General features: G+C 38.8%; 1 protein-coding gene across 2 annotated transcripts in view; it reads left to right on the top strand.

Annotated features, from left to right (window-relative positions):
* Positions 1-20616, top strand: part of ARID5B (AT-rich interaction domain 5B) — a 143785-nt gene that overhangs the window by 17193 nt on the left and 105976 nt on the right. For both annotated transcript variants that reach the window (XM_032784472.2, XM_075072585.1), the window contains exon 3: positions 2032-2257. In XM_032784472.2, the coding sequence (XP_032640363.1) occupies positions 2032-2257 (226 nt within the window). The remainder of the gene's footprint in view (positions 1-2031; positions 2258-20616) is intronic.

The following is a 20616-nucleotide window of genomic DNA, read 5'->3' on the forward strand; positions in this document are numbered from 1 at the left end:
GGTTTCTGTATGTACTGTGTGTGTGAAGGTTGTAGTCTCAAACAGGTTTATTCATTGAAGATGTAACAGTGATTGTACTTTTCTTTTAGTTAATAGATTGTTTGCTTGGCTAACTTTGAATGTCAGCCAAAGTTAGTCATACCAATTCTTGGAAAGGATATGAAGAAACTGGTAATTGAAATCATAATCATTTGGCCGTAAAAGTTATTTTGAAAATAACACTTTAACCAAAAACATATCTAATCTGGAAGTCAGATTTCTATGAAAGATGCTGCTAAATAGAATGTTTCTAAGTACTCAGTATTAGAAATTGTGATACTTAATGATTCCATTCAACATCCTATACAGAAGACCCCATCCAGAAGCTAAGTCTGTCTTCATGCAGACTCAATTTTTTCACTCTGACATTTAATAATCACCATGTAATAGCTATAAAATGCATAGCAACTACAGATCTTTTATTTCAAGTGGATGGTGTAATGAAATTGGGTGAAACCATCCATTGAAAATGTACTGTGTAGTATGCAGCATTGTTTACAAAGTAATGACATTTGTCATAAGCGGAAAGTTAAAACATTGTCTTGATTGTTTGTTGTTCAATGGAAGTTAGTATTCAGCACAGTGATAAAGGAAAAGATTCCATTACTAACATTTACGTAGCATACAAGTATGAGGTTCATTTTTGAGTAAATATTTGTTATTGCACTAAAATACCACACTTATAAAACATCTTTGTGTTATACAAGAAAGAGTGGAATATCAGATCCACATTTTACCAAAGCTACTGTGGAGGTTTCATGTTGTGTGTAACATATCACAAAACTTACCCACACTTCCCACCCACTCCCCTCCCTCTTTTTTTTTTTTTTTTGACTATTGAGCAGTATTTTATTTCCTGAGGAATGTGTTAAGCAAAAAATACAGAACCAACCATGCATTTCTGTTTGTTTAATAACTGCAGGAATTTCTCTCTCTCTCTCTCTCTCTTCTCCATTCCTAAATAGTTGTGTTTATTTTGGAGAATAAAAATATTAACCATAATTCTTTCTAAGTGACTGTGCTACCCATGTTTTATCTAGAAATGTGTGGTGTGAAAGGTGTGGTGTAAGTCAGTTCAAGTTAAAACATCAACTGTTTCAAATATTTAACTTAAAGATCTCAAGTCTATCTTGGTAGGAGTTGGGGGTTAGGTTTTTCTTTTGCTGAAGCCTTCTTAAGCCCTGCTTACAGTAGGCAGCTATAAAACATTCTGCTTATTCATCATGCCTGAGAAGAGTTGATTGTTTCCTGGAAAGATAAAAATGTAGCAATTAGAGATGTTTAATTCAAGTATATGTTCAGCAGGCTAGACTAAGGTTAAATTGCTTTTTCATAGAATGTATGCTTAACAGGAGGGAAAATAGTTATTTTCTGTTCTTGAAAAAGTTTTAAGAAACATGAGAATATGTGAGTTTCTTTTGGTGGGAAACGAGAACATTTATGCAGTATTTCTTTTGGGATTACATCACAGTTTTATTTAATTTTTAGGACAAAAGTTAAATTCAATATTTGTATATAAGCCAAGGGAAAATGTACCATAAACACAGGAATTTTCTAGTGAGTCAGAGTTCCAAGCATCTAAGATTTACTTAGACCATTTATTTGAGGACTAGCTATAACCATTAGTCATCCAGCCATGAGTTTTTACATTCGCAGCTAATTGCACCTAAAAAGAAGCTTTCATCCAAGCCTTTGGGATATACAGAATGCACTTTGGCAATCCACATTTAAAATGCATTTTAGGACTACTGCCTTGATGTTGTTGGATATTTTTTATCACATCAATATTTGCTTCAAATAAACAACTAACAGTGACACTAAAATGGCATGCAAATTGCATGAGTTATTGGATATTTGTATCACAGAAAAAGTAATCTGCCAAGAGCAAGATAAACTTTTCCAATAACATGTCAAAGAGGCAGTGCTACAGACTTATCGTTCATCATAAGCCACACATGACACGCTCTGTTCTCGTTTGACTACATCTTGCAGGATGAAGTTATTGCCGTTTCAGAGAAGGTGACTGTGAAGCTCGAAGACTTGGCAAAATGGGCACATTCAGATTTCTCCAAGTGGAAGTGTGGTCTCCGAGCTGACCCAGTCATACCCATGGAACTGGGCAAGAATGGGCAGAAGGAAGCCTTGATGAGATACAGGCAGTCCACACTCAACAGTGGCCTGAACTTCAAAGACATTCTAAAGGAAAAGGCTGATCTTGGTAAATATTGTTTCCTTTTCTAAAATTGCTGTTTGCCTACCTGTGACTGTATTTCTAAGGGGAACAAGCCCAATCCTGCAGTGCTTATTCAGACAAAACTGTCATTGACTCTGAGACTGTAAGCGCTAAGGCTCAAATCCTGAAGCTGCAACCAAAGGTAATTTACAAGGGCTTCCCACAGAAACTATGTAGGCATTGGGGTCAAGTATATGCTACACATCATATGGGATTGAATCTGATGCCTTCTCTCTATGCAATTAGAATCATAGATGAAAGAGAGTGGTCAAAGACCTGTGAGATCATACTGCCTATGTTCTTGCCAACATAGGGTTGTTGCCTATCACTAGTGCTTCTCCGGTCTTTGTCCAATACAGTGTTAATTGTCTTAAGTAATGAGAGTTTCACAACTCCCTTTGGGACACTGTTCCACACTCTAATACATTTTAGTTTAAAGTTTATTGTAACATTCAGCCTACGTTTTAATTAATCGTACTTACACTTATTTGTACCGTCACTTGGTTTCATGGTGCATTGGATCTTTTCTTCCTCACTTTTCCCCCTCTGCAAAAATGGAAAGACACGGGAACTCCTGTGGACAGCTTTTCTGCTGCACGAGCTAATGATTTGGATCTCTGCAAGCACATTTACAGTTTTGGGGATGCTTCTTGCTCCCCATATGCACATAAGGTCTCAGTCCTACAAGTTGGTTCACATGGGTGGTCTCCTGCACCGCCTGGCTCTCCTTTGACTTCAGTACATCAATGGGATATGGATTCAGGATCTGCCCACATGTATCACCTTGCAGAATTGGGGCCTAAGTGGGTACAGAATTTGGGTCTAAAAACACCAACTTTGTAGAAGCTGTGCACATACAACTCCTATTTCCTTTAATGGGACACATTCTTATGCAAGCGTTGTAGGATGATGTCAGAGGCAGCTGGTCTTCTGTTGGTAAACATGTCTACCCCCCATTAGCTTTACTGGGAGATTGGCATGCACATGGCTGACAGGAAAATATATTTCAACATGTGTTTCAGTGAAATTTATTTCCTGTAGTACTTTTTTTTTTTTTAAAGCTAAGCTTAGATAGCTTCAAGATTAGCACATAAATGGATGAAAGGTAAGAAATCAAAAGTTAAGGCTGATACTCTGCCAATTCCGTGTGCAGAATTTTTTTCTCATCTTCATGAATTGAAGATAATGGGGATGGACCAAGTTCTCAGTTGTGTAAGCAGCATAGTTCCCTGGACTACAATGGAGCTATGTCTACCTACACTAGCTGAGGATCTGGCTTGTAGAACTTACCTTACAACAGTGTTTTGAATCTCTCATTTCCCATATGAGCAAATGGTGAGGTCAGTCTTGTCAGTCTTACTTTACTTCATCAGCTAGTCAGGATGATGTTTCATAATGATTGAAAGTTGATATTTTTAATTAATATCTACGTAAAATACTTGCAAAACTTTTGTTAGTGGTTTCTTCTTTATAACTAGATGCAGTAATTAGACAATCTCATATTACATTGGCGTTTTCCTTGTACATTTCCTTGTGTCTGTTTGGTGTATCAAAAGAATCTGAATGCTTCTCAGACAGAGATTTTGGGTTTTAATGTTCTCTTGTTGTTTTTGACAAATAAACAAACACATCTTTTGTGCAGAGTTTATAAGACTAGTATTATTGACTCAAGAGCCAAAGAAAATTATCTTGAAACCTAGCACGCCCAGTTCAGAGCTGCATGTTAAACCTTAGAAAAGAGGGGTTACACTAAAAATGCATACGGTATCTGAACTATAACAATGTAATTGTGAAAACCCAACACTGAGAGCGTTGCATGTGGATTTCTTTTAGTTCATGAATCAGGCTGCTTTGCTACTGCCTATACAAAAAAAAAGTTGACTCAATTTTTTTTTTTAAAGTTTCTCTCTGCGACTGGTTATGATTGGTTTGAAACCCACAGGCACAAGAAAACATTTAGCCATTGGGCATGTTGCTTTTGAGAATGGGTCCAACTGCTGAAAGTTAGACAAGAAAACCTGTTACTGCCTGGTTTATTTAAATGTAATATTAACATTAAATTGATTAAATAATGTACAGTAGAACCTCAGAGTTACAAACACCTCGGGAATGAAGGTTGTTCGTAACTCTGAAGAAAACACGGTGGTTCTTTCTAAAGTTTACAACTGAACATTGGGTTAATACAGCTTTGAAACTTTACTATACAAAAGAAAAATGCTGTTTTTAACCTCTTAATTTAAATGAAACAAGCACAGAAACAGTTTCCGTAGCTTGACCCAAAAAAAATTAATTTTCACTTTATTTTTCAGTAGTTTGTTTAACACAGTACTGTACTGTCTTTCTTCCTTTCCTTTCCTTTCCTTTCCTTTCCTTTCCTTTCCTTTCCTTGTCTCTGCTGCTGCCTGATTGCATACTTCCAGTTCCAAATGAGGTGTGTGGTTGACCACTCAGTTCGTAACTCTAGTGTTCATAACTCTGAGGTTCTACTGTAGTTTTCCTGTTCAGTAAATAATGTGGAGGAACTATGGTTTTCTTGCTAAGGAAACAGCTATGTTTGGCAGTACCAGGTACCTAACCCCGCCATTTGGTTTGACCTGGGATCAGGATTTAATCAGTATTAGTTGAAAGGATGCTGGACAAAATTTGCTGTCACCTGCACTGACTGGTCATTCATGGAGAGCATTACGTCATCTAAATATACTCATCGCAATCATAGGTCAGGTCAACACAATAAAATTTGTAATGCAGATAAGTCCACTTAGAGTAGGGAAGCTTGAGCTGTTGACCTGCCTGTGCTGTAACTTTTCTTTTGTCAAAATAGCACCTTTAGTGAGCATACAGTACACGCCCATAAAACTCTTCCAACACTCCGCATCATGCCAACAAAACAGTGAACACTGTGGTTAGGAATTTGCTAGTTGTAATCATGGTTAGTAGGGTTCCAAGCATGGTGTCTCAAATCACTGTAGGCAAGGTCTTTCTTGTCTTAAAACAGTGTTATAAAACTTTTCTATAGATGATGTGGAGCGAACTGATGGTCAGTTTCCTAGTGTTAGACTGGTTTTTAGGGAACATAGTCTGTAGTCTAGTTCTTAGAAACAAACTCTTGCCTGAACTAATCAGGATAATGATTCATGAACTCTGCTAGCAATACCAATGTTTGACACTGGTTGTAGGCTAGCAAATTTCTGATTCTTTTGTTGGCAGGACCTAGATAAACAATGTTATTGCTTGAAACCATTTTCCTTGTAGAAATGCATATTTCCTTTATGAAAAAGTCCTATGTAGTTGAATAAAAATTATTACTTTCCTATAGGACATATTTGACCTTCCTCTAAAATTTAATAGAAAATTATATCCCTGCTAGGGAATTCTAAAGGATGGCTCAAAAAACCTATATAATTTTCCATTAAATTCAATAGGTTTTAAAAGTAATTTCTGTAGAAACAGATTACATTTCTATAGAAACTTATTATTTTCATCCCTTTTAAATTATGTAGGTCTTTTCCTTAGGAAGTGCATTAAATATATAAAAATCTCATATTTCTGAGGTTAAGTTTTCAGACTGAAATATGATTCCAAAAATTATATCCTTGCCTTTCAGGGTGTGTACTTTATACATTCTCTCTCTTTTTTACAAATATGTCAACATCATATGTGAGTAATTAATGTCTTAAGTCTATTTATATTTTTATGACTATTTATTTCAAAGGTTGATACAAATAGGGAATAACAACAATGCAGTATATAAAAATAGAATAGTTGAGTAATGTATTATTCATAATAAGCATGAGACCCTATTTTTCCAGAAGAATTGGCCTGACAAAATCATTCACTATGGCTTCTAGTTATTTATTTTTGTCTTTAGAATTATTTAGGAGCTTGGGGTTATTTGTAATAAATGGACTTCAATACCCATATTTGGTAAATCAATTGGAAATAGCCAGATGAGGAGTCATTTCATTTTACATTTTTTTTTTTTTTTTTTTTTTTAGCAATTAAGCAGTGTAAACACTATCAGTTAAACATGGGTAAGTTACAAATTTGTATTCCTTGGGCTATAGTTTAAAAAAAAAAATTCAAATTATTTTATGTAACACTGCTTCTTACAGAGTTCCTTCAAGTGAAGTATGAAAGCTGCAATGTAAGCTTTATTGGCCTATAAATATGTCATTATAGTTGGACTACATTTATATGCTTTGGATTGTTGTTTAAGCCAAGAAAATATGTCTGTACAGGTTGACTTTTTATTGAAACCCTTTGAGGCATACAACAGAATGTATTTTAGGCTCAGGTTATTAAAACAGCATTTTCATTTTTGCAGCAGACTCATTGTCAATTATGCTGCCACAAACTGTCTGTGGATAGGCAGTTATGAATGGGTTCATCTCTAAGTGTGTCTTTGGAAAAAAGAATAAAAGATAAAGGAGTGGGAGCTGAAATTGAGAGACGAGACTGAGGGGGGAAATGACTGAATTTAGTGCTTGAGGGCACCATTGGTTGGGGTTCTACTGTACTGTGGCACTGCCTGTGTTTAGCTGAGAAATGACCTGTTTTCTCACCTCTTCTGCTGTTGCCGATCGGAGCGTGCAGGGTGTTTAGATTTTTGGGGAGTGAGGATGAGATGGTTTGACTGCTGACTCAGGGGAAGCTTTATTGACTCTTGTCCTTCTTGGCCTAATAGATCAGTTAGGATCTCTTGAGTGTTTCAGGACAAAGCTGTGGGATCTGGGCCCATGCCTGTTGTTAAGGTTGTATGCACAGCGTTTGGCTTTTTATCATGCCAAAAATTGCGACTCAGGTTGCCATACTGTGAACCCCCTAAAGTCTGCATCCAGTGATGTTGTTTGGAGGAGTCGTCAGGTTCTGCTTCTGCTGCAACCTGTGCCTATTATTTTGGCTCTTTGGCTTTGAACTCCAAAATAGTGATGTGGAAGCTGAATTGAGTTTAGATAATAAAACTCCACTGCCTGTAGATAATACATTCCTGAAGTTAATACATATTTATGTGGAAAATATTAATATCCTTGCTGTTCCTTTAAAAATCCAGGAGCATTGACCACTACTTTAAGTGAGGCTCATCTTTCAGCAGCCCTTCCCTCTGTTGATGGACGATAAGGGGCAATATCAGATTTCCTCTCCCCCTCTGATTTTCTGTCAATTCTCTGACAATCTTTTCTTGTGAACACTTTGGGTCTGATTACCATGGAGTTACACTGGCTTAAAGCTGGCATAGCATGGTGGTGAATCACTCACCTTGCCCTTTACTGACCTATCTTTTAATTTGCATTGGGCCAATGAGTGGCCATGATTCCATGTGAGCTCTCTTACTGCCACATGTGGTAGTTCTGAACATCCTCAGCACATCACAATGGGTTTGGAAGGAAGAATGGAGCAGCTCCCTTGGTGAGGATGCAGAGTTCTCAGAATCTGAGTAGTGCCAGGGTGGCATGGAGCACTGCTGTGGTGCCCAGCTCCACCTGGCCTCTGTGTCCTGGTGAGAGCAGGGCCAGGGCATGGTCATATGCTTTCACTTACCAATAACTGGAGAACAGCTATGATTTCTCTCAGTGAATATTATGAATTGATTTTGGTTATCGAGACATCTGAACTTCCAGTTCTTGACTTTAGAACTGACATCAATTCTCTTGTTCGTCCATTATCACATTTTTTTGACTTCTGAATCTTCTAGCTTTATTCACTGTGCTAATCTTCTGATCAGCTAAATGTCTCCCATTCAGTATAGTTTTTTTTCTCTGTCTTCCCCATAGCTTCCTGTCTCTCTCATTCTTATCAATCACCATCTTGATCTTGGTTAACCTTGTGTGAGCATCCCGTCCACATCACTTCATTTTCCCTTTGATACTCGGCTGCCACCTCTGTCCCAGCTCTCCTTATTTTGTCCTCTCTTGGGGATCTAGGTGATCTCTTATTACACTGTTTTAGCTGGCCTTATCAATGCATCTACTCTTCAATGGATAAGGGTGATTACCCTGGCTTGTTTGTGGTGCTCTGAGGAGTTTGATAAAAGAAAGATGGCTCTTTGGGAAGAGGACTGCCTCCTGATATGCGTTCCTACATCTTCTAGCACATTATGAGCACCACTGCCTTATAAATAACAATAGATGCCGGCTGATGTACAGTACTCTAGTAATCGCTATATGGAGCTACTTTTTTGGTCATATCTAGGGAATTGACATACAATTTCTAATGTTTAGTATCTTTTACTCCTTTTTAAAATTGGGATTCTAAAGGCACAAAATGGACAGTTAACTTGACCAAAGTCACACAGCAAGGGCCCAATCCTGCAAGATACTGAGGAAGTTCCCACTGAACCCAATGGCTGCTGAGTTCACACAGCATTTAAGACCTGTACACGGATTTAACCTCGCAACCTCTGGGGTTCTTATTTCTTTTTTGTGTCCACTGGATCAATTTTATTACCTGCATTTTTGTACTCTTAAGTTAAGATTAACCAGGATCTGTAGACTTGTTGATTTATTTAGAATCCTTGGTGCCCCTGAAGTGCCGAGTGGCAGTGCTGTTCTTGGGGTTGGCATATCTTCATAGCTCTGTGACTATTTCCTTTCTCAGACGATTGCCTAGCTCTCCATTAGTGGTCCTTTTCTCCCCCTCACTTTCCCTTTCCCCAGTCTGCTCAGCCATTGGTTTTCTCCTCCTAACTTTCTTCAGCAACAGTCTGAGGACTTTGATGGGGTTTTCTGGAGGTTATGTTTGGCCACCTGATCTTTCAATTCCCTGGGTGACTTGGTTGCCCAAGGAGTATTTGGGTGATTTAAGTGCTGTTAATTTCTTCTTTTCTCCCGGGACCACACAATTTGTTACATTTGAAGCTTATGGTGATGCCATGGACTGGTTACTGAAGCCCTTCTGTTATCATTGGTTTGTCTGGAGCCTCTTTTCTATTTGTGGTCACAAGTTATTGAGAAGAGAGTTTCAACATGACACAACTTACCTTATTAAAGAGGCATTGTCTGGATCTAATCTCCCACTTTGACCTACTTCAACAATGTTATAAACTGGGGGATAAAATCCTCTGGATCCTAACTAGTTTGATTTGTTATTTAATTGCCATTTCTTCACCAAGAAATTTAACCAAACACCAAATAACTACTCTTTTTGTAGACCCTACAGGAATGATGTGTGTTTTTCCTGTGTTGATTCCTACAGCAAGAGTAAACTAACATTATTCTCCGAATGTCCTGATATCAGTTATCATGTCAGCATTTTCAATTACATATCAGTATGACAGGGCACTTTGTTAATGCTGAGTACAGCCATTTTCATTTCAGGTCCATTCCAAACATTAGGGAAAATCAACGTTGCTAAGTGGGAGAAGACAAAGAGGCAAATTCTGGTCCCACTGAAGTCAGTGAAGTTAAATTCTGGTCCCACTGGGGCCAATTGCACTTTCAGTTACACTAGTGTAAACCTGAAACAGTGCCAGTTTGCTCCAGTAGTAGGAGTTTTGCCGTTGACTTCAATGAGAGCATGATTAGTTCCAAATCATTACAAGAATTCTCAAACTCTTAAGAAAGTATTACAATAAAACAATAAAAAAAGCGCCAGCTATTATGTGACCATGTCCCTTTAAAAGTGTTAGGCTTTAGTCTGTTTTTTGTTTATTTCTTAGCACCAAGATTGATCTTCCCTGGCTATGTGTTGGCTATCTAGGATTTTTTTCCCTTTATAGTCTTTGCTGGATCTTGCATTTAAATCTTACTAACCAGGAGATTTTGTTCCAGTAACTGAAAACTTGTGTTCTGCCTTCTGATGGAGCACTTGTATGATTTGAATCTCACCTATTTTAATGTGTGAGTTTCTCTTGGGCTTTTAGGGTGGTTTCTTTCTAGCCAGCCAGTTTCTGGTGATCAGTAATCACTCAGTGCTTAAGGAGCTTGCAAGAGATTTGCTTCACTCTTGTGTGATGGGTTCAAATGGTTGTGCATAACCACTAGGGCATCACAGTACCTCACCCAGACTCTTTGTCTGGGAACCTTTGTCCTTACTCAGGGCCCAGCACCACAGTTGTCACCACTTCCCATATTGTTTCTGGATCCCTCAGGGATGAAACTGGGTCTTCTATTGTTTTGTGTCTCTTTCCTTTGCTTAGTACTATTCAGGGATGTGATCAGCATTCTCTCCGCTAATTCTGAAGTATTGTCCAGTTCTGGGCACCACATTTCACGAAAGATGTGGACAAATTGGAGAAGGTCCAGGGAAGAGCAACAAAAATGATTAAAGGTCTAGAAAACATGACCTATAAGGGAAGATTGAAAAAAATGGGTTTGTTTAGTCTGGGGAAGAGACGACTCAGAGGGGACATGATAACAGTTTTCAAGTACATAAAAGGTTATTACAAGGAGGAGGGAGAAAAATTGTTCTTCTTAAACTCTGAGGATAGGACAAGAAGCAATGGGCTTAAATTGCAGCAATGGGAGGTTTACGTTGGACGTTAGGAAAAACTTTCTGTGAGGGTGGTTAAGCACTGGAATAAATTGCCTAGGGAGGTTGTGGAATCTCCATCATTGGAGATTTTTAAGAGCAGGTTAGACAAACATCTGTCAGGGATGGTCTAGATAATACATAGTCCTGCCATGAGTGCAGGGGACTGGACTAGATGACCTCTCGAGGTCTCTTCCAGTCTTATGATTCTATGTTTCTCTAGCTGTCATTTGGAACTGCTGGCCCTTATGGATCCAGGGGACACCTTTTCCTGCATTGTATCACTTCCATTCACATAGCCAAATGTGGCTGACTGCTAACGTCCCTAAAATGAAGACCTATAAAATAGCATTTTTGTTGACTGGGCCCTGCTAACATCTTTTTCTTTCTGCCTGGCTGTTTTCCTCTGTAGTAATTCTGCTCTGCCGGAGTCCAGAACTTGGAGTCTTGCTGTCATCTTCGACTCCAAACCTCTAGTAATCAAGTTATGAAACTGTCTCAGTACAGCTCACAAATCAGTCCAGATTGTGACCTATGCTGCCTTGCTAAGATGCTGAAGCTGTTATGTGCCCTCTGATGACTTTGTTACCAGATCATGTAATTCTTTTTGTGGGGGTAAGGAGAAGAGCAAGACACAACTTATTCAGAACCTCATCTCCACGTTGCTCTTCAGAATCAAGAGCTATAAGTGAATTACTCCTATGCCCAGAGAACTTCACTGCCCTTTGGTGAGGAAAAGTAGATTGGTTTTAAATGTCTTTTGCTTACATATGTACAACTTTGCCAGAGTGGCCTATAATCTTCATATCTCCCAAAACATCTGTGTCTAGCCTCTGTCTGCTCTGCTCTGCTGTTGAAGGACTGTTAATTGTTTCCTAAGATACAGTTTGGATTGAAATCATTTACTTGCTTTTCTTCTTACCTGTGGCTCATCACAGATTAGGGACTGAGGGGGTCTGTCATGGATGGCTTGCCACAGCGTGTGATCGAGACTCATTGAATGTGCAAAACATAAACAATATCAGGTTGTTAGCCCATGGCAAGGTGATCTAATTAGATCTTCAAAGTTAAACCCAACATGCTCGCCATAGCCTCCACACAAGACCCTATCATTCCTCCTGAAAAACTGGTGCTCCATATAGGAGCTTGAACAACCAGTCAAAAGAGGTTGACCCCCTCTTTCCCTGCCTCCTCTGGGCACCACCATTTCCTATTTTAGGAAAGGATCAACCAAACTCCTTGTGTAAAATGAGTTCAGCCTTGTAGAGGGCATAATCTTATTTCATGGATGCTTGGCAACATAAGCCTCCCTTGTTCATGTGCAGCCTGAGGAGGTCACTTGCCAGTACTTGTTTTTTCTTTAGTCTCCTCCTTGCCTCCACTTTATGGGCCAGTCTGCTCCTAAAGAGAGAGAAAACAGGATGAAATTTGAGGTACACACCAAGAATATGATGTTATAAAGCCATCATACATGTGCGAGTGTCAGCAGCAAATGCCAGGACAGTGCATAAGGGCTGAGCATCATCTTTGCTAAGCACATCTTCACTTAGGCAGGCAGGAAAAGGTGAGTGAGTGGCAGGTGAGAAAAGCAGAAGAAGAACTAAGAATCTCTCTATGGTTGGATAAGCATGTGACAATTGAATCATTTCCCATGACCCCCGACTCGTCCAACTGGAAGGAGGAAAGTCCAGTAGGAACTAGCTAACTGGTGTTAGCCGTTGGGCAGAAATGGGTGGGGGACCCCTCACTCTGCCAATAGTAACTCCTCAATGATAGATTATGTGGTAGCCAGCTAGCAAACCTGCCTCCCCCTTGGATGTGAGGAGCAGAGATCTGCCTTAGTGTGTGCATAGCTCTTATTAATGTTAATAGGAATTATATTCACACACCCCTCAAGAGAACAGTGGACTCTGAGCATTTAGCCCTGTTAAATGAAGTCTTAAGACTCCCTTTATTAGTATTGTGACTTCATAATCTCTTTAAATTAATTGAATTACATTTGTCATCGCTTGCTTGATGATGTTTGCAGGAGGTGGAAGTAATTGATAGTTTTGTTAAACCTAGTAGATGGCTAAATCTGAATTGTGTGTGTGTTTAAAAATATACAAAATGCCATGAATTCTAATTTCTGGATGGCTTCATTGTTGCATAACCTTTATTTACTTCCTTTAGTGAAAGCTGTACCATGTAAAATGAGTTCCTCCTTCATTTTATTGCTAATGATAATTTGCTAGTAAAAATAAATCCTCAATATTGTGAATGTTCAGCCTGTATCTCTATCTAGCTGACTCTTATTTTGTGAAGGACAAATACCTAATACCATAAAAAAAGCTTCTGTTAGTTATAGATAAATGTATATTATTTTAAAAGGAGTGTATTTTAGTAGCTCATGAAAAATAAAGGTGAATTCTCACATCTGTGCAATGTTGCAGAATTGATATAAGCTGGAGCTGAAATAGAATATGCTTTTACAAAAGCATACATTTGGCTTTCGTGAACATTTAAATATGTGTATCACACCCTCGTTTTAAGATGATGGTTAATGACTTTATGATCACGTTGGCAGTCAGAGCATTGCATGTGGTTTAAGAAATGTGTCTGGATATGCTTGGTAAGCAGTATTATTCTGACAATGAACTAAAGGCCATCTTCAGTTTGACTGTGCTCTATTTTGTTATGCTGTGAAAGAAAAAGATAATTCAGCAGAGCATTGTGCTGTCGGCTAGAGACACCACATTCCAGAATACTAATATTACTAAGGATAAATGAATCATTGAAAGAACAGTAGTATAAAATATTTGATGAATGAACTCCAGGAATCTGTGTTGGAATATGTTTAGCATTCATGGACAGTACCATAATACATGAACTAATAACATCAGTTCTATGCTCAGATGCCAAAAACATTGATGGGCCCAGAATAATTGTGAATTACAAGGCTATAAATACAGAGAGAGGATTTGCTGATATCACAATAAACCATGAGAAAGTGGTTAAAGTGGTTTCTAAAAGTTACCAGAACCTTGGGATATATTTATAACCTTGTTCACAGTCCCACAGTTTTGGGGGGGCAGTTCTCTCAACACATGCTCATGAATTCCATTTGTGTCAAGGGACTTTATGCGTGTGTATCTAGAGTAGAGTAGATCCAGGTGTGTTGTATAACATAAGGATGTTATAACAAATCCAAAATATAATTAAAATAGAAAATGTGACCCCCAGTTCTCCTTTGAGCTCCCTCATGTCCTGTTCTTCTAGTAAAGGGAAATAGGTAGAATGCGACAGTGTGGCTGCTGCTTTCCTTAGCACTCTACCCACCTTTTCACTCTTTGTTATTGCAAAACAAAACAATCAAAACCCAAATGTTTTGTTCCCAGTTTTATCTAAAGTAGAGACTGATGCATTTTATAAGCATGTTTTAAATACTAGGGAATGTAGAAATAACCAGCATTTCTGGTAAAAGGGAGGTTTCATAGCTGTAGTATCAGATTTGTGCATGATAAAAACTATTAATTAATAGATTGAAAATTAGAGCTATTGGGGGCCCAAGTCAGCAAGATACTTAAGCTCATGCCTAACTTTAAGCACATAAGTAGGTCCAGTGAGGATTCATATATATATAGTTTAGGCACGTCCTAAAATACCTTGCTGAACTGAGGCCGTATTGTTTTTGTACGTAAATATAACAAGTAATCATGTGATTGTAGTCTTTTTAATGCAATTGATTGTTCCTGATGTACGGGTAAAAATCCACCCCAAATTATTTATGGTTGTATGATGTCCCTTCCAAAGTATGTACAAATTCCACTCCAAGCTGATTTGTAGGATTTTTGTTGTCTTGTATGTTTGTATAGCACCCTGTACAAGGCTTCAGTCATGACTGAAATGATAACAGTAGATACAGTGAATCCTATACTGGTATCCTTAATATCTTTATTAAACAACATACTATCTAAAGAAACCCCCCCACCAAAATAGCCCCAAATGTACTGAGTTCAATTCGTGCTCTACATTCACTAGAAGGCCACCTTTGTTGAATAACCAGTTTTTGCTGGTCCCTTGTGTGTGGGTCCTTGGGTTAAGCAAATTTCAGAGTAATGCAAACCACTGCAAAAGTTTTCACAATTCAGAAGTTATATGGCAGCACAAATCAGTGCCTCTACCAGATCCATTGTCACTGCAAGACCTCACCTTTCTATACATTCTTTCATGCTACCTCATGCCATGAAGACATGCAGTCCCAGCTTCTTGCTCTAACAGGCATTCCTTCTGCCCACCCCTACTGGCATGTTGATTCACAGTCTCTCTTTTGTTCCCTTGCATACCAGGTTGACCCCAAGTTTGGCCAATGTGAACACTCAGGCTTTATCTCCATTCTGCCTTCGGTTGTGTGTGCGATGGGGTGTGCTTAGTTCTCCCACACACATGCACACTCTTTCTTCCTGTTTTTTCTGTTTTACTCATTTAAAGCTTGATCCAACTCCCATTGCCCTCAATGGGAACTGGATCAGTCCCTTAACATGTGTGCTGGGCCTATTGTCTATAGCAACTGCTTTAAACAGGGCAGAGGAAGGAAAATATTATTGAATAACCACCTATACATAAATAATGGAGGGAGGCCCATTGCCAGTGACCTTCAGAGAGGCCAGGATACTTATGGAGATGGTTAGTTCTCTGATTTAATCAATTAAATAAAGCTCTATTTGGATCGCTGCAAATTATGCGTTATATGCTATAGCTTCCCTTTTTAACAGAGCAAACACAATGGAAAATGTTGGTGGTATTGCGAGGTCATGAGATCATTGGTTCTTTGTTTTGCATTGATTACTGATGACTGTAACTTGATATTTCAAACAAGCTATAGGTGAGTTTCTGTTGGAAACCCATGTGTGCTTATAGTTACAATAGGTATTTTCCATAAAATTATAACCATGGCCATCTCTTTTCTTTCATATCCATTATTTTCTAGTAAAAGCTTTCCACAATTAAACTGTTGTGTTCTATAAAGATCAGTTTAAACCCAAAAGAATCTAAAATGTTTTCCCACCACCTTGCTCTCCAACCTTCTGCACGTCAGCTTTACAAGCTCCTAGTTATGGATCTGGAATTTCCACATAAGAGATATCCAGAAGTAAACGTTGGGGGGAAAATGCTACCAAAATGATCCCAAACAAGCCTTTTGGGAGTACCAAACAATTACCATTGCCATCCAATTTTTATGCAAATATAGAGGCTTATCCAGTAAAATGCTAAATGCCTCTTTTGAGGAGGTGGTTTCCCACAACTCTGGTCAGTGCAGAATCAGGTCTTCATTTTGAATTTTCTAGCTCCATTAGTGACACTCAACTTCCTATATGCAGCAAGCTGCACTTTTCGCAGAATGAAAAAAAGTGGTGCAAAAGTCCCATTGAACTTTGTTCCTGTCCCATAACAATGTAGTTGGGATAGTATCAAGCATCAACCAAATAATTTTGGTAATTCAAAGCAGAAACTAAAAATAATTAATCTGCCAGTGTGAATATACTTTCATATTTATACTAGTATCTGGCCTCATGAGTTGAATATCTATTCTTTAAATAGCTTCACTGTAGCTTTTGAATATTTTTTTCACTAGAAAATTACCAGTCATACACCTTGTTTTCATATCCATGTTAAAAGGCAAAAGAGTGTAGAGTATTTCAAAACATCAGTACATGCCCCCAACTTTTCTTTTTTTTTAAGAATACTATAATATAATGCAAATGATATTTTGGAAATGCTTTCTTTAATTTATTCCTCTTGTGTAGCTTTTGGGTACATATTTTACTGTCACATGTAGGAAAGAAGGAAATTCTTTCAAAAAAAAAGTGTGCAATTCCAGATGCCCAACAATAATGGATACAAGCTTCGGTTTTTTTCTACCACCACATGTTTTTGGCTCTAAAATAATTTTGCCGATGGGCAGAGGATATGTTTCATTATCCATGTGGGAGAAATAATGGCTAGTGCATACGAAGAAAAATTTTGAAATAATGTACTAAACAGGTAGACACTATAAACGGGTGGCTAATGATTAGCTGTTCTCAGTTCTAAGGGACAAAGTATCTTTTTATAGTTTTATGAGCCTTGCCTAGCCTCTCTTTAGGGGGAGCTGTATGTTCAGAATTATATATTTTGAATATCCAACTATTCAGAATTGCTAAGCTTTACAGATTTAGAAAATCCCTATTTAAAGGCTGTTGGTGAACATAAACCCAGACTCACATTCTTATTGCTATTTTTTTTTATTAAAACATTGTGAGATGAACCTAAAGTAGAGGAGAAAATATCCAGTTTTAAAACTGTAATCCAGAATCCATTTGTGTGAGTCACTAAAATAAAATCACTCTGTGGTTTGGCTAAAAAAGGCTTCACTTCCAAAGGGAATGTTCTATTAAAATTTTTAAGCATTTGTCATGTTTCTTCCTGAATTATTTGTATATTGTCCTTGTGCTATTGTAAAGCATCAGGGGTCAGATCCTATAGTTCTTATTCATACATGAGTCTCATTATTTCAGTGGATTAGTTGACTTGAGTTAGGGCTTTAGGATTGGATGCTTACAGATGTTCAGCCAATTGGGTCATACAGTTGGCTAAGTACTCTGATCCTTGTAATTTTCTACCCAGAGGAAATCTCTGAGTATTCCATGTGACAGAGGAAGGAGACGTACCAACTTTCATTTCAATAAAACTTGGATGTGCTTTTTTTTAATAGTGATTCTTAATACAGTTGTATAGAGCCCTCAAGCTATGTCATTGGGCCTAGGCCTGCTCCCTTTGAATTCAATAGCAAAATTTCCGGTAATTTTATAACAGGAGCAGGATCAGACCCTGTGTATTAAAGGATAAGTAATCCAAGAAACAAAGGAAAATTGGAGCAATTCTCTCTCCTGCCCTGCTACAACACACTTTAACACAAAAGGAAGCACAATTCTAATTTAATCTTATGTACCATATTTAACTTCCAACCTACTCAGTCCTTCCATTTTTCAAGAGGTCAGTGTGCTCTTCCCTATTGTTATTCTTTAACATTTAAAACTAGACTGGAGGAAGCACTTCAAGTCTATTGTGGGATGCCCATTGTCTTTCCATAGCCATGTCAGGACCAAACACAGTGGAACAAACCTATTTTTGCTCTACTAGGGGCTCCTTGTCCCATCCCCCTGCCACGCCCATGCTACAGTAGTAGCCTCTGTGATGCTCCATACACGGCAGCTCAGAGGCAGGAAAATGGTCATTCAAAGGGCATGGTTGTTGGGATAATGCTTAGTGCAAAACTACCAGGGTCAAACCCTACATTGGACCATGTCTGCCATCTCTGCTCTTGCAGTAATTGGACCCAGCTACATTGATGAGAAGGCTGTGGGGCATGTAATGGGGCTGAGGACTGCTTACTCCACCGTCTCTGCTTCACTACATTGGAGTAAAGAAAAACTTCTGTTGCTCAATTTTTATTCCATTTTTTTAGGATTTGGTTCTCTGACTTGTGGAATGGATGTGAATGGTCCACGATTTGGTTCTGTTTGAGATAACATGGAATTCATGTGTACTTGTTGTAATGAGTTGCCCCTCCTTAGAATGCCACCTGATTTACTGAGATACCACTGAGCCCACCTGTTCTGCTAGCCTGGGCACCCTTTCTCCCTGTCTTGCTGAGCCAGGCTATTAAGCCTCCTCCGGCACACACACAGGCAGGGCCACACCCAACTGCAGAACGACAGAGATACTGAGATCAGCTCTGGGAAGACTCAGCTTAGGGACTTTCCCTAGCACTCAGGTGTCCGTCTCCCTTGGAGTGCAGACCCAAAGGTATATTATGAAACACTATAGGCTCATCCCAAAGGAGGGCAACCCATCATGCTTGTAATTTATTGGCTTAGGCCTATTTAATATCTCAGGTGTATATGATAGGAGAGCAGAAGTGAGCATGACAGGTTTAAAATATAACCATTGATAATATGCTCCATGTACGTTTAGAGCTATATGAAATATGCAGGAAATGAGTTCAACTTTTTGTGTGTCACAGATATGTCAATAGAAGGGTGTGTGTGAGAGAGACAGAGAGCGATGCAGCATGTGTGGACGGGAATACATATGTGTGTTACCAGGTGTCCAACATACTTTCACAAATGCAATGGAGGTATTTTCTCCGGTACAGCAGGCTTTTCATTTGTAGTTCTTTTGCTTTCTTGGGAGATGATGAGTCATCCACAAATCTACATATAAATTAATATTATAAATCATTATCTCATTTCTAGCCAGTCAGAGCCTTCTTAAGTATCAAAATCATGTATGTGTATGAACAGCACCATTCCTTTGCTTCCTCTTTCAGGATGCAAGAGGAACTTCTCTTTAAAGATCAGAGACAAAGAACTGCTATTATATTGCATGTACTTTCCCCTTACATTTTATAACCACACTATGTGGATCAATAATAGATGGTTTTCATATTTTTACCCATAGCATATTTGTTTAGCATTCTCTGTAAAACAAGACACCCTCGCATGCACTGTAGTCTGATTGCCTGAAATGATTTCTAATCCTGCCATCACTGTCGTCTTCTGCTGCGTAAATGAAATGTTCCATTCTCACCAAGACTGTCAGACTATTTGGTGTATGGTTGTTTTTCTTAAATTAGCATTTTACTTTCTACTTTCTAGGAAAACAAATACAATTAATTCTCTTATTTGAAGAGAGACTGCTATAACAGTGATTGGAAATTATATTGCCTGAAGTGCCCTGGCCATGTAAATATTTTGAGTGAGCATGTCAAAGATTGTATCACATACCTGATCAGGCATGTAATAATTCTGAACATGTAAAGCATTGAAAAGTTCATGGCAATAGTGATGTTTTGGTTCAGCACATACCAAGGTTTTACAAAATGCATGACTAGGAAGGTTACATTTTGAGAAATTTTTTATTCTGTGGTTCTGTTTTCTTCCTTTTCTAAGGTGGTTCTGTCACACAGATTGCTTATGAGATTACTTGCTTACAAACGGTGCATGCATACTTATAAGCAATACTTACTCTTGGGTCCTATGCTGCAAGATGCTGAATTCCTCATGTGAGGCGCAGAATGCTTTGAAGTTAATGGGAGTTAAGAGCACTCCGCACTTCACAGGAAGGCCTCAGCCTCATATAGGATTGGGCCTTTTGTAATTATAAAAAAAATGAGGCTGCAATCACATTTTTCTGTGTTGAGTATATGTCAGCAGGGATCCCATTGTAGGTGTGAATGTGCCTCGTGTGTGAGATGGAATTCTTTCGAATACCACTGTCTGTCAGGGCCAGGCCTTCTGAGAGATCCTATTCCCATGGGAGAGCGGGGTGCAGGGGAGCAGCCATGACCCTCCCTCAGTTTCCTCTTACCACATGGCAGTGAAATGGAACCCAGCAAGTGTCCAACCTGCTACTCTCTTAAGAGACTCTAAAAACTGTTTTCTTCAACCGAACTTGTGACAAAATCTTATCTTTGCACTCCTAAAACATCGAAGAACATTCCAAAAAAAGAAAAGAAAAAAGGAAACACTCACGGACCCTTTCCCTGTATAGCAGGGTTTGGCACTTTGCACCAACCTTGTGGTGAACTCCAAAACCTGAGTGGGTTCAAATCCTGTCCACTGAACCCCCATCAAGGACAGACACAGCTGATGTCCTTTCTGCCCGGGGAGAGCTACAAATGTTCTGTGTGCAAGTCCTTTTCCTCCAGGACCCACAAATCCATCGAGACTCAGTTCAAGCTGCATCTGCTGGAGCAGCCCATGTGGGTGACTTTGGCCCCAGAAGTGATGGCCACTACCAGAGCAAAGCTAGAAAAATCAGTGTTGGCCAGTGCTTCCTCAGACACATATCATACC

The sequence above is a fragment of the Chelonoidis abingdonii genome, chromosome 15, assembly GCF_003597395.2.
Source record: "Chelonoidis abingdonii isolate Lonesome George chromosome 15, CheloAbing_2.0, whole genome shotgun sequence".
NCBI classification, from domain to species: Eukaryota; Metazoa; Chordata; order Testudines; family Testudinidae; genus Chelonoidis; species Chelonoidis abingdonii.